Source organism: Medicago truncatula, chromosome 2 (genome assembly GCF_003473485.1).
Source record: "Medicago truncatula cultivar Jemalong A17 chromosome 2, MtrunA17r5.0-ANR, whole genome shotgun sequence".
Lineage (NCBI taxonomy): Eukaryota > Viridiplantae > Streptophyta > Magnoliopsida > Fabales > Fabaceae > Medicago > Medicago truncatula.
The window spans coordinates 25,094,253-25,109,485 of NC_053043.1; the positions used below are offsets into that span (position 1 = coordinate 25,094,253).

Sequence of the window (15,233 nt, forward strand, 5' to 3'; positions counted from 1 at the left end):
TTTTTCATTCATAAAATCAATTTTCCTTGAAATCCTGAGTTGTTTTTAGAAAAATAAACTTTACATTGTGTAAAATTTGTAGGAAATTTTAACTGGGAGATTTTTGGATTCCAAACAACTCGATTTTGAGATGTTTTGTTAGAAAATTTAATTAAAACATTTTTCAAAATTAAAGCTTCCAACATATATTCATTTTTCAAAATTAAAGCTTCCACAGTCAAAGATTCTCAAATTAAAATATCTGGGAGACATAAAAAACCAATATCTTGTTCTCAGCTCACTTGATGTTTGAACTTCGAATTTCTCACTTTTTCACATTTAAATTGTGGAAATCTAACCACTGTTATTTGACAAAAAAAAATGTTTCATTATTAAAGACACTAGAAATGGATGCAGTCTCAATGAGCATAATTTAATTAATAGAGACATTGCAATACAATCAAGTTTGAACCTCAAATTTTCCACTTATTTACCTCAAGAGTGAATTTTTAATCACTAGGTTACGTTGAAAAAAAGCATTATTTATACAGCTAAACTAGTAGGAAATGTGCAATTTCACACTATTTAAGAGGGAACAAAATTAAAACCATCCGTAATAACAAAGACATGATTTGAAAAATATTTTTTATTTTTTTTATTATAATATTGGTACGAAATTTCTACCCAACTGAATTTTTTCCATACGCATTAACCATGAATCTAACCTCTGACCACATGCTTAAGGGTCTCAAGTCCTTGTCATTTGAACCAATTCATTGTTGGTATTCATGTCATTCTTTTACACATAAATATATGATACTTGTTGTGCTTTGTATAAATATGATACTTGTTGTGAATTCGGACTCAACTCATACCAATACAAACTATGATGTGTGGAGCAAAGGAAGGTAGTAACCAATGTCAAAGTGAACACAAGCAATAATTAACAATAACAGCACCTAGATCTAATCTAGGAATCAAAGTGAAAAACACAAAACCACAAGCAAAAGATAAAGGGAGAGAAGAGAGGAACAAACACACCAAAAATTGTTGACCCAGTTCGGTCCAACTTGACCTAATCTGGGGGAGAGATTGATCTCTCCAATCCACTGTCAATGAGTTCTTACAAAGAGATACAAATGGGTTACAAGAAATTAGCTTCAACAAGTTCACAAAAAACAAACCTAATTTCTGCTCATTTTCCCAATCTCACCAATGAATAATAAACTCAATGATTTTCACTCACCCAAGGTGTTTACAATGTCTCCCAACCCAAGATAACTCTAATCAAAGACCCTCAACCCTAAAGTTACCTCCTTTGATTTCCAAAGTTTCTCTCTCTTCTAGCTCTCCTTCAAAATCTGCAAAGAACACTTATATAACAGTTTTCAGCTATCAAAATCGTGTTACGTTTTGCCAAATCGTGACACGTTTAGTGCGTACGACCCAAGGTACGACCAACCTTATTCTAAAAACTTTCCCAACAAGCCGAAAATCGTGTCACGTTTTCCCAAAATCGTGTCATGATTGGACACCCTGCAAAACATGCTCACGACATTGCAAAATCGTGACACGCTTCACAAATCGTGTCACGATCGCAAGTTTTCCCAACTTCACAATTTTGAAGCCAATTACAACAATACTTGTTGTGCTCAGTATACATATAAATATTTCCCTCCTTTCAAATTTACGACATCAAGTCCAACATTTTGAATGTTAAGCATGTTATTCATCACATGGAAAGTACCATTTTAAAATATCAATTATAACAATTTTGTAAAGACAAAGATAATACATTACTTATCTTGCATCCTAGTCATCAGCCATAATCAGAGTATCATAACATTAAAGCTAAACATGGAAAAAAATACAACAGATCAAAAGAATTTAACACATTGCTAAGTAACTACTCACAGTCTTCTGTGGTCATGTGACTTTCTTCACAAAAACAGGCCTTAAACTTGAACCTCCCTCTCAATCAATATATGGATGAGACTTCCACATTTCATTATTAGTAATCAGTTATACCATGAATGATTCGGGTCTACGAGATCGTCAATCTAGTCAATCCCTTGCATCACATTTTGTTATCTTGACACCTTTGCAACAAAAACTCTTTCTTGATTACCAAGAAAAGCTCCAACATTCATTAACCAATTACCCCATTCGTATCAACTTCATTGTCACTGTAATCTCCCCAACATTTGTCTGGCTTTACCTTATCTACAGTGTCGTTGTTGACTACTTCATCCTCAATTGGGTGGCTAAGGTATATATCCTTTTCTTCTTGTCTAGGACAACAATTTTCGTTGCTCGCAGGCGGGTGTTGTTGAGGAACTAGCTGCTTTTCACTATTGACTCGTATTGAGAAAGCTTCTGTAACTTGCTCATCTACAACTTTTTCATTTTGAAGAATAACTTCAACTTGTGCTGAATCATTTGAACATGGAGATGTTGCAAACTCATTTTGATTCACTGGGGTATCGTTTAGTGAATTAGGAGGAATTTCATCATTAGGAGAGACTGGAGGAGAACTGTTAGGAGATACTAGAATGCTATTTGGAGAAGCCATGTATTCATTAGGGGGTACCCAAGTTTGTCCAGGTACAAACTCTGTGGCATGTGGGTTCATTATTGTTGGAGGGCTGTTAGGGTTGCCATCACTAGAGGGAAATGCATTTTTATTTCGTGGAACTCGGTTCCCATAATGTCTATTATAGCCACCAGAAATTCGTGGACCATATGGAACCCTAGATGTTGCGGACTGATGTAAAGATCTTCGTGGAAGCAAAGGAGAAATATTTACCGGTGGGGGCAATATGCCTACATGATCATTGAAACCTGGAACCGGAACAGAGCCAAAAATTGGAATTGTGGACGGATTAAATGGTGGTGCAGAAGCTGAAAGTTTCTTGGTTGGTTCTTTTCCGGTTTCTATTTCTTCTTTCTTTTCTCCGTCAGATGGTTGGGGAAAGTCAAGTTTTTTCTCATCTCCCTCAGTAACCATATCTTTTGATAAAGAGACATCATTTCCATCTAATTGTGTTTTACTTTCAACTGAAATGGTTAAAGTTGTATTAGCATCTATCTCTGATGAACCATTGGAGGTAGCATTGGCCGCATTGTTCAAACAATCAGATTTCTCAACCTCAATAGCTATGATGTTTCCAACTTCAACATTCTTCTCTACAACACCATCATTGTTGGCTTCCCGGGGTTTTCTGACCTCATTTCTTTTTAATGTTTTGGTATTATTTGTCACCACAACAACTTCCGTCTCTTTTTCTTCAACATGGAAAGATTCTTGCGGTTTCTCATCAATTGAATCATGAACATTATCTTCGATATCATTTGAGCTTGCCACATTACTATGAATCTCCTTTGTTGCATTTATTATGGGGCTCACCTCGGAATTTTGTTCAACATTGAAATTTCCTTTCGCTGGCTGTTCAGCTACAGCCTTGACGATTGTTCCAGGGGGGGCTAAGGCAACTTCTTTGTAAGAAAAAAGTTTACTTGTTGACTGAAGAGCGACGCCACCACTAACATGAGCTGGTTTAGCAATTTGATCACTTAGAGCTGGGCTGGCTGGAGCTGACTTTGTGTCTGCTAACTTCTCTACTCCAGCAGTAGGGGTGTTAGAGTTAATCAGCTTAGGACTGAAGCTTGAGCTCTTGACAAACTTTTTTGAAACAGGAAGGGAGGGCCCCACACTAGTCTCATTTAAATTTGATCTTGGAGAAGAAAAGTTTGCGGGTTTTCCTCGATGTCTTGGTGATTGCGAAGCACTCATGAAGTTGGTGTTCAGTTTTGCTAGGGTCGGTCTCCTTGATGAAGATGACTTGCGCCCAATGAGCGAACGACCTTTGGGAACAGCTTCCTGCCATCCTTCATCTGAGCTGTCATCCTGTGCTAGTTTATTATTTTCAATGAACATTGTTTGATCTATGTCAATGGACTCAACTTTATCAATCTTTTGTTCTTGAAATTGAGCTTCAGATTTGTTTTCTTTATCACTTGAAGTCTCTGTAATTGAATAATCTTGAGACACGTCTTCCTCCTTGTGATTTTCATCTGTAGCTGTATCCCAATTTTGGCCTGGTTTTTCTTTTAACTGTAACGATAAATATAATTGAGTTTCTTTCAGTAAAATATGGTAAAAGAATATTAGAAGTAATATAGAAAATATGAGCACGAAGAGAAATATCCTGGATAAAATAAGGTATTTATTACCTTGGCACGAGCCTTCTTTTGTGCTTCTCTTGCTTTCAAATCAGCATCTGGCGTTATATAATCCAAGAGGTCTGACACACTGATATAAGACATTTTGATTGTTATAAAATATTGAAAAGGAGAAAAAAAAATTATTGATTAATGAAAATATCATGTCTTGTCAAATTTTGTATTTAACCAGTTGTAAACTTTTCAGACAGATAAATACAACCATTTCAGGATTGGAGTAAGACTTAGGAACATAGATCCTAGACATTTTTCATGTAAAATCAACATATATTTTCAGCCAAAATTATGAACACAATTAATATGTAGAATCATTAAAATACTAAGCAGAATCACAAAACGGAGATCGAATCATTTTTGTCTAATTTTACATCTGTTCTATTAGTAGATTTACTTGATTAGAAACTGATAGACTCTGGTTTAAAAAATAGGAAAGAACTGATAGAAACCATAGAAATAAGTATTATGGAGCTGTTCCCCAAGTATGAATTAATGTGATCCCATATCACGAAGACGAAAGAATGTAAAAAAAATGATAAACACGGGAATTTTGCCAGTCCTGACTCACTCTCCCATCCCATCTTCTCTTAACAACTGATAACTAATTTCAATCTTATGCCCTACGACCTCAACACATTCATTTAAATGAAGCTTCGCCAGTCCATCTGTCATATTATCTTCGTCCAACCAGCTCTAAGCTAGCAGGAAAACATATTCCATTTAGTGTTCATGAAGGGAATGATGGTTAGCAGAAGGCTAACCAACCAAGGTCAGAATCAATGTAAATACAGACGATTAATCCAAGTGCATTCTTTCGAAAATGAATTGAACCAGATGGAATGATTTAAGTATAAATTATTCTGATTGTTATGACTACCTTAGATGACCTTTGCTGGAGATTGAGGCATCTGGCTTAGGTGTACCATTCCGTGCGGCTTCCTGCTGTTCGAGAGCCTTTGACTCGAAATATTCAAGCCAAGCAGCTGCATCCTGTAATAGATTCACATTTATATGCGTAAGGAACAAGAATTGCTGCTTATATATATCTACCATGAAATAGCATATGCAAGAGTACCTGAGTTCTTAGATCATCAGACCCAAGTTTGGCCTGCAATATCTGGAGAGTGGTCTGTTCATGCTGAACGCTAAGAGAGTATGCTTCCATCAAAGAAAGAGCAATGGCTATTGCGTGATAGCTGGCTGCCGTCTGAACAAGCCAATATTATGAAAATAAGTTAATCCCAATGGGATGGATATTGTGGAAGACACTGAACAAATAACAATGCTACATGAAATTGCATTTCTTAACATTTGTTGCACATTGTTAATAATAAGGAAATTCTTCATTTTTTTAATTTTCAAATCCAATAATACCCTTTTTAATGGCATTGAATGATACAATCATTTAATGATTTAAGTTTTACAAATCTTGTACCACTTCACCACAATTGGTGAAAATAGATGTTAAGTCAATGCAATGGCCAATGTCGTGGAAACTTCCAAATAAGTTCCTGTTGAATAAAATGTTATTGGGTTCTTATAGTTTCATAATACAAAATCTAATTGAATAGAACTCAGAGTGCTGCTCAGTTTCATAATATCAATTTCTGTGTGTATCCCAATTCATCATATCATCATACGACTATAGATCTCATCAAATAGCAACTTTTAAAATTATTTCTTCATGCTAAGAATGAGAGGGACCTGTATATGATCAGCTCCGAGTAATCTTTTGTTACATTTTAAAGCCTCATGAAGGTATCTCAGGGCAACATGGACATTCCCCAGTCCTTCTTCCATCATTGCTACATTGATGTAGGTGGCAGCAGTGTTCGGATGTGAAGGTCCACAAGTTAGGTGCAGAAGATACAATGCACGATTAACATACCTAAATACATATGAGAAAACAAGAATGGTGAAATTATAAACACGAGTTTTCCTAATGTATGGCTAGGTAAAGAAGAAAAATCATAGCTACTTAATTTACATTTTTCTTGAAACGGCCAATATTAGTATTGTTAGTATTATGTTAGAAGCGGTGATCAAACCCTTTGCCTCCTTATCTGTCCTCTCCATAACTCCCTCGCCCCAGTCACCATACCATCTTGGTATCCCCTAACTAATTAAATTATAATTTGACCACTTTCTTCCCATCAAGATGGTATAAACATAAAATCGTGAGATTTTGTTGATAGATTAGTAAGCCTCTAATTAGGTAAATGTATCTAAGAGGCAGAGCAGAGTTGATTTCCATCCCTCATTCCATTGCTTCCCTCTACTAGTTTCTGTTTCAGATTACATTGTATTCCCATGTTCAGTCCCCGGATGTATGGCTCGCCCCATATCATGTTCATCCCATATCCACATGTTAGGTATGTTTGTATTATTTTGTTAGATATTAAAACATTAGGGTTGACCACCAGGGCTAATGACAATACTTTTTAGAAAATTTACCTTTATGTTTAAAGTAATGTTAATATACACCTGTGGTGCAATTTAAGGGGAGTATTTTCATGCTACAAGATTTTGTAGGTACATAGAAACACTAGAACAATATCCATAATATTAGAGGTTCGTCTTCTTATTAATTCGAAATTGTGACAGGACTTTCTATGGTCAGAAATAGAAAAGGTCGCACAATATTGGGACATTTAGATTCTCATATGAAGAACAAAAAGGACATACAACGATATAGAAATCAACAATTAAGAGTATGATATTGGAAGCATACTTTAAAGCCAACTCAGTATGCTGGAGTCGATAATAGAAAACTGCTAGATCTCCATAACTTTTCATGGTATCAGGATGGTCCAGTCCAAGCTCTCTTTCATTAATATCTAGTGCTTTTTGCTGATAGATGGTTGCCTAAGAAAACCACAATTAAATTATTATTATGATAGGGAATTAACACGGCAAGTAAGTAATAAAAAATGTTCGAATTGTTTCATAAAATATTATGTGCCTGTGTATTCTATTAAGATAAGAAAATGCAGGTCTCTACTCCTGATTCAATGTTTTTCATGATGCACAGATTTACTACTTCTTAAAACAAAATAAATTTGTGAAGATTTACTATTACTAAGCACGCAAATATGTCAAACCAAGTTCATCTGTGATCTAATATAAATCACACATAGCGCTTTTGATTTTCACAGCATATATCAGCAGTTTCCATGAATTAACATAAAATTTAACAATATTAAAATACATACCTGATTGAAATCACCAGTATGGTATAGCACAACAGCCAAGAGACTATAAGCTCCTGCTGTCATTCTATGGTAAGGCCCACACACCGATACTAATTTTGAAAGTGCCTTCAAGATTCAATTCAAAATGTTGGTAAATTAGTTACTGGCTACATGAATAAACCTTGCTGAAAGATGGGAAAATTTATTCATACCTTTGTGCCGTAGTTGACAGAATCCTCCAATTTGCCTTTATCCAAGGAAGTCTTTGATGATTCCAACAGTGTCCGGCCATCAGCAGATGAGCAAGCAACATGCTATGAAAATTGCAATTGAGTCAATATCGCTTGAGAAAAATATAGTCAATTTTCCAGATAACAAAATTAATTTGTCGTGTATTTCACCTTGTATATAGGGACCATGCTGACAATATCTGACTTTCGGAAAGGAGATGATGTATCCATATCATAGTCTCTCGGAGCTAGCTCAAGTCCAACCTTTTAAAGGATTCTTAAAGTTAAAATGTTGATGGCAGAAAACAGTCAATATCATCAAGCCTTTTATTTTACCTTATGGCACAGTCCACGGAGAATGGAAAACTTTCTTAGATCTTTACTACTTTCATACTTCCACTGCCAACCATACCTCTTCAAAAGAAAGGTTTCTACCCAATTCCATTTCAGTATATCACAATTAGTAATGTCAACATCGTTAGTTTCAACTGATGGTGCTCCCAACAATATATTTAAGCATGATGCTATAGATGATGCCAATTCCGAATCATTATCAACAGCTGCAACAACAGCTTGCAAGATGTGCTTGTACGATCGAACGACCATCTCATGTATACAAAGTGATTGCACATGAGGAAGTTTATCAGCAAGTTCAACCTGACAGAGAGAACTTGAATAAGTATATTACCGGCACAATTTTCTTTTACATTGCCTGATTTAAAATAAGGTTAAGGAGAAACACTAAAATACTTAGTTAAAGGGGGAAACATATAGTCCAATGTAAGGCGATATGGTAGTATATGTAAAGGAAATATGCAGAAAAGAGTAAAGATTAGAACATTACCACTTTTCCTAAAGAAAACATTTGCAAACCCCTGGTATGCATGAAATCAGTCAATGTTCTTCCATCAACAGGTGAAAGTTCAAGGGATCCAAAATCTGCCACCTAAGGATTTGAAGTCACAGTAACTAACCAATTCAAGAATAATTCAGCTTGAAAACAAGCTTAAAATTATGAAACTAACCAGCTTTGGAAGTGCAACGTCATCATAATATTTATGTGCCATCTCCATCAATTCATCCGGTGACTGCAAAATTAGAGAACCAGTAAAGCTCTCTTAAAAAAAATTTCCACGTTGAGGTGCTGAGTTTGAATCCCCTCTGAGACACTTGTAAAATGGACATTAGTACCACGTTGATTAATAAAATTTTCCCCTTCCCAATTTCTCTCTTAAAAAAAAGTTTAAATTAGAAAATTGGTGCATTTTTTTTTGAAGAATCACATTACAAATACGGATAGAAGGAAAAATAAGGAAACATGTTAAACACCATCTAATGCAGTATCAATCATGTCAGAAAGCACGTATGAACCTTGAGATGAAAATCAGTTTTAGATTCTTTAAGGCGTGAATATGCAGCCTCAGGAAGCAGTTTTCTCCATATAGTTTCCTTTTCTTCACACTGTCTCTCTAATTCCTGTTGAGTAGCATCAGGCTTCTTTATGTCAATGTCATTCCCCTGTTCGACTTTCGAGTTCCTGATGTCAATCTTTTTCTTCAATTCTTTTAGTAATCCACCTTGCTTGCCAAGACCTTTTACAGATGGTTCAAGTTTAGCTTCTTCAGCCTTTTTCGGCTCAGTTTTTGCTGTATCTTGATTTTGCAAATGTTGTACCCAACATGCCCCAAGCTCCCATCTGATAGATTTCCTATGTCTAGTGTCCTCTTCCTTCAATTTTAGAAAACTTTCCTCCAGAACTTTCTTTACGAAAGACCGAGCAGAATGAGAATTATCAATATCTGTGCTTGGGACTCGTTGGATTGCATTAGATGATTGAGGTGTGGATGACTTGTGTAATAGCATCCTCAAGCTGACGGTAAGTTTACAAGAAAATTGTATCAGGAACTTGTAAAGCCAGATTTAACCCAAAATGATAAATGTAGATGAATCCTTATACAAAAGCAAATTTACCAAAAGAAATTCTTAAGCATATCGTTGCTATTGCATTATAAGTTGCGACTTGCAAAGACAGCAATGACTTTTTATGACGCCGGAATTAAGTTTGCATCAAGGACTCGTAATGGTCCTTGATTATCAAAATAGGTCAACTCAGTGGTAAATTAAGGGTCAGATTACATTGAAAAAAAGTAATTTAAAGTTGTGCATAATGTAATTTACATGTCAAAGTTTTTTTAATTAAAGCAAGAGCTGTTTTTCATTTTTATTATTACAATCATAAATTGCGCTTCTTAAAGTAATTAGAATAATTAACGAATGCAGTCCAAACTACCTGTTAACATTTAATGCATTTGCACCTCCTTCAGGCTGGTCCTCGATATCAATTTCCAAGGAACCATCAGGACTCCCCGCCCAATCACTCTCAGGTGAAACCTTTACGACAGCTGTGTAGCCACTATGTCGTATAATCACTGCACCTAGAGTAGGAGTGTCCTAGAAAAACAAAAGAGAGGCAAAACTTGAAATGTCAAAAATCACTTCAGTGCATTATAGGAGGTTCAAACATCAAACTTACATGAACAGCTGCACTTTCATCAGCGGTTATGCCTTTAAGCAAGTTTCTCTGAGCAAGTTCTTCCTCTGATAATCCAAGAACCCGAGTCCCATCATTTTTGAAGTCCAATTTAAGGCTTGCATCAGATACATCTCTTGTCACCTTAATATTTATATCACCAGTTCTTTCTTCATAGGAAGTTGGAACATTACTGATAGAACTTTGCTTGCTATCTTTAAAATGCTTAATTGCAGAAACTGCTTTGAAGACTGATACATCTACGAATAAACTATGAAGCAGAAAGGCTTTCCTATCTCTAATTTGCCTCTCTTCTGCATTTTGACAAGGCATTGCTGCCAAGATTGCAAAATCTCTTGCCCACTGTCTCTTTTCATGTTTACAATCACTTCCTTGACCGCCTCCATTTCCTCCCCAAGTTTCATCTTCCATGGGTAGCGAGGGAAATGTTGCTGGATTATCAGAAACAACTGGAGGGACAACCCATGTGTTTGCACGAAAACCGTAAGGAAGATTTCCAAACTGAAATCATACCAATATAATTGTAAAAAAAAAAAAATCTGGTACAGTTAGCATAACAAAGTAAGTCTTATAATGTTATGCAAAATATGTACCTTATTGTGTTCTGTAAATGCCTTCATAAGAGCTCCGTAGGCCTGAAACAAAGATTATTATATTATTATTATTATTATTATTATTATTTACCTTTTATTGAAGAACATACTCTTGTTTAGCCAAGTTCTATAATATAATATGATGTTATGCCATTATTAGAATATACAACATGATATTTATGAAATTAGAGTAAAAAACAAAAGTTCTACATGAGAATTGTTTTCTTAAAGAAAAAGGTAAGAAATAATTTTGACTGAGTATTTTGGAAACATTATATCTTTCTTCTCAAAAGTTTTTTTCATTAATATCAATATGAAAGAGTAATGTTAACAAAATATATATATTGAAATTTTTGATAAATACATTTAAATTTTTAATTTCTTAATCAGTTTTTCTTTAAACCCTACGTTAGGAATGACAAATGCTTCAAACCAGAAAAACTCTAAGAAACAATAATGAGTTTAAACTTACAGAATCAAACACCCTGCTTATCTGCTGTAAGAGAGGCACCAATGCATGGGTCATAAGAAGACGTTTTCCAGCAGGATAGAATCCTTTCCTGGATGCAACAATTGTAGTTGGTTTTCCGCTACAAACCCTAACCTGCACATGCCAAATACACAAGAATACCACATCAAAGGTAGATAAGTATTCTGCCATGCCATAATAACTCACTAATGGAAAGTGGCAAAGCAGTATGTAGTAGTTCAAAGAAATTAAAATAACGACATAATGAACATCCCTTACATCAATCTGAAAGAAATCATCCTCTGTCTTATCCTCGAGGAATGGACGGTTTGATCTTCGTATATCTGCCAGTAAATCAAAATTAAACAAATAAAACTAGAATATAAATAATGTTTAACCAAACTAAAATCCATCATACAACTATGAACCAGATTGAAAGGAAAGCATTGGAGATTAGACTGACATTGAAAGGGAGGTGTAAGGTGGGAAAATGAAAAGAAGTCATAGAATTGTCCAAGTCTTGGCGGTGGACACATGGAGACATCACCACCCAAATCTAAATTCTGATCCTTGGTTGCTTTGGGTTTTGGGGAGCCATTGAAGGTTGAGGTGCATGCCGTGATGTCTAAAAGTCTCCGAATATGCGTCACCGCCACCTCTTCCGTGTTGTACTCCTCTGAAAAATAACAACAATATTGTTAGTGATCATATGTATGTAATTGTATACACAAGACTAAGTTGAATTAAGTTAGTTGGTTAGTTAGTTACCTTGCACGATTGAAACATGACATGGTTTCAGTGATACGATTTCCACGTTATCTTTCAGCCTCTCACCTCGAACCTGTGTTCAATTCTCTCAATTTCAGTTCAACTAAAATAACATAACATGCATCCATCTATTCATCAAAACATTACCATACCTCGTGACATAAGGAGAAGTTAGTCAAGTGACAAGTCTCAACATGGACCGCTAAAAGCTTTCTCAAATCTAGTATCCTGTCTGTAGAGATACCCTGCCTCCCAACAATAAATTCAGTTAGTTGCTGTTATTACCAACAACAACAAAAAATCACAAGTAAAATATTACTATTAAATAGGAGTATAGTTTTTATAGTAAAACAAGCTTCACTCATCCGAATGCTAAGATAAGCTTCAGTCCTCTAATGTTTGAGGAAGTCGGAGTTTACCTATGGCATATTATTTTGAGGAAGCCTTAAAATGATATAAACTTACTACTCAACGGTCAAATTTAGAAAATATATATCGAGTAAAACAATTTTAAACGATCTAACATTGATTTAACATTAAATCAATGTAAAATTGATGATGATGTAATATCACAACACTGTAATTATATATAAGGGTTGACATAACAGCTTGAAACAAATTTGTTGAACAGGTTTTGCTTGCTAGTTAAAAATATCTTTGATTTTAGTTATGTTTTTTTAACTGACTTCTATGAAGATTTGTTAGAATACGCTTATTCATTCTTTAGGAGTATTTAAATAATTGGTAAATAGAAACTTCTTAAGTAAACGCTAAGGAGTGTTTATCTTGTATCGTAAATGAATAAAGAAGAAATAATAAAATTAATAATAAGAAGCAAGAAGACAAAGAAATTGAAATTATTCACCATCGTCCATACCTTGAGGATAACTTGTGAACCATCTGGTGTCTCAACACTAATCTCAATAACAGTCGGCAAAACTGCAAAGGACGAGGTAAAAAAGGATAAGGTGGAGAATTTTTAGAACCAATGAAATTGAATAAAAAAATGATAACAATGCAATTAGATAGACAGCCATAAGATACAAGTAAACTTGGGTTTCAAGTTTAAGCGTTTTTTGTATTAACATGAATGAAAAATTGGCTAATAATAAAGAGGAAATGAAGTTTCATATATAGTAATCGAACCTTTCTCTTCTTTTTTCTTTTTTTCTCCCTTAGTTTTGTGCGGTTTTGTTTTTCCTGTCTTTGGAGCCATTGCACTACCACGAATTGATGGTACTTTCAAATTTTATTGTTTGAATGTAGTTTGTTCTTGGACAGAAATAACTAGAGGCAATGCCTGAATTATTTAATAAACACTGCAAACATACTTTGTAGTACTAACCGCCAATAAGCTCTGTCCAGAAGTGAAATGAGTGAAATGATAAAAATTGAGTGAGGAAGTGAGAAACGAGAATAGAGAATATAGATTCTGAGAGATAGAAAAAGAGAAAAAACAAAAAAAGTTTGGATAGAAAGATAAGGTAAGCTATAATTGCCACACTTTTATTTTAACCGTGACTAACAAATAAAACAAAATTAAAAGAAAAAGTAAAAGAGAAATGACATGTACGCTGGTTGAAGACAAAACGAAGGAGGAAGGCGCGTATAAGATCAGATTTTCAATCAGTTTTTCATCTTTCATCCCAAAAGAAAAACCTTAGTCCTGCTTCTGCATTTTCTGATAGGAGATGGTGATACCACATCAAAGGTAGATAAGTATTCTATTATGCCATAATAACTCACTAATGGAGTGGCAAAATAGTATGTAGTAGTTCAAAGAAATTAAAATAAGGACATAATGAACAAGCTGAAAGAAATCATGCTCTGTCTTATCCTCAAGGAATGGACGGTTTGATCTTCGTATATCTGCCAGTAAACCAAAATTAAACTAATAAAATTACAATATGAATAATGTTCAATCAAACTAAAATCCATTGAAGGCCTGTCGGACACCGACACGACATTGTAATTACACTGAATTATGTTATTTTTTCAAATTATTAGCTGTGTCGGCGTGTCTGTCGTGTCCGGTGTCCTTATCCGTGCTTCATAGCTATGAACCAGATTGAAAGGAAAGCAGTAGAGATTAGACTGACATTGAAAGGGAGGTGAAAGGTGGGAAAATATGAAAAGAAGTCATAGAATTGTCCAAATTCTGATACTCTTTGGGTTTTGGGGAGCCATTGAAGGCTGAGGTGCATGCCGTGATGTCTAAAAGTCTCCGAATATGCGTCACAGCCACCTCTGAAAAATAACAACAATATTGTTAGTGATCATATGTGTGTAATTGTATACAAAAGACTAAGTTGAATGGAGTTAGTTTACCTTGCACAATTGAAACGTGACATGGTTTCAGTGATACGATTTCCACGTTATCTTTCAGCCTCACACCTCGAACCTGTGTTCAATTTTCTCAATTCAACTAAAATAACATAACATGCATCCATCTATTCATCAAAACATTACCATACCTCGTGACATAAGGAGAAGTTAGTCAAGTGACAAGTCTCAATATGGACCGCTAAAAGCTTTCTCAGATCTAGTAGTCCGTAGAGATACCCGGACTCCAACAATAAATTTAAGGGAATTTAAGGAAAATGTTAACGAGTGGCAAGTGCACTTGTTTAAAAATTTAAAGAAGATTTTTTGTAATGGAACTTGTGTTTTCACTATGTTGAAAATTAAAAATGAAATACTACTTTCGTCTCTAATTATAAGAATTTTTTGTGAATTTTTTTTATCTTTTTTTATAAGATTCTTTTACTATTTCCAACTACATTAATTATTTCTTTACATACATGTCCCTATTTATTATACATATTTTTCTTCAATCATTAATAAATGGGATATGAAAAACATAAACTCTCTTTCCCTTAAGGATAAAATTGTAAAAATAATAGTGATTACAAACAACTTTAATATAAATATCCACTTTCTTAATTCCCGTAATTTTATCAAAAGGGTTTTATATATAGGGACGGAGGTAGTATTTTCTACCTAAAATTCATAAATTATTTCCTCTTTTAAATCCTTAACCACTGCTCTTAAGGCACTGGTTAACAAGACCCTAAATTCAATTAGTTGTTACTAAAAAAACAAATCATAAGTAAAATATTACTATTAAATAGGAGTATAATTTTTTATAGTAAAATAAGCTTCACTCATCCAAATGCTAAGATAAGATTATTTTTTTTTTTTTTTTAAGGCAAA

At 34.5% G+C, this 15,233-nt stretch overlaps 1 protein-coding gene across 1 annotated transcript; it reads right to left on the bottom strand.

The window, feature by feature from the left end:
* Positions 1-1,686: 1,686 nt before the first annotated feature.
* On the bottom strand, positions 1,687-13,409 carry LOC112418287 (protein TSS). Its single transcript, XM_024774607.2, has 23 exons — positions 13,167-13,409; positions 12,898-12,959; positions 12,173-12,265; positions 12,021-12,093; positions 11,716-11,928; positions 11,532-11,596; positions 11,256-11,387; positions 10,784-10,825; positions 10,173-10,691; positions 9,930-10,090; positions 9,011-9,509; positions 8,665-8,727; positions 8,484-8,585; positions 7,976-8,296; positions 7,811-7,903; positions 7,622-7,723; positions 7,431-7,535; positions 6,950-7,083; positions 5,923-6,106; positions 5,294-5,425; positions 5,096-5,208; positions 4,213-4,291; positions 1,687-4,093 (listed from the first exon to the last, which is right to left on the bottom strand). The coding sequence occupies exons 1-23, from the start codon at positions 13,234-13,236 to the stop codon at positions 2,129-2,131; spliced, it is 5,322 nt and encodes a 1,773-aa protein (XP_024630375.1). The 5' UTR covers positions 13,237-13,409; the 3' UTR covers positions 1,687-2,128.
* Between the last annotated feature and the right edge of the window lie 1,824 nt (positions 13,410-15,233).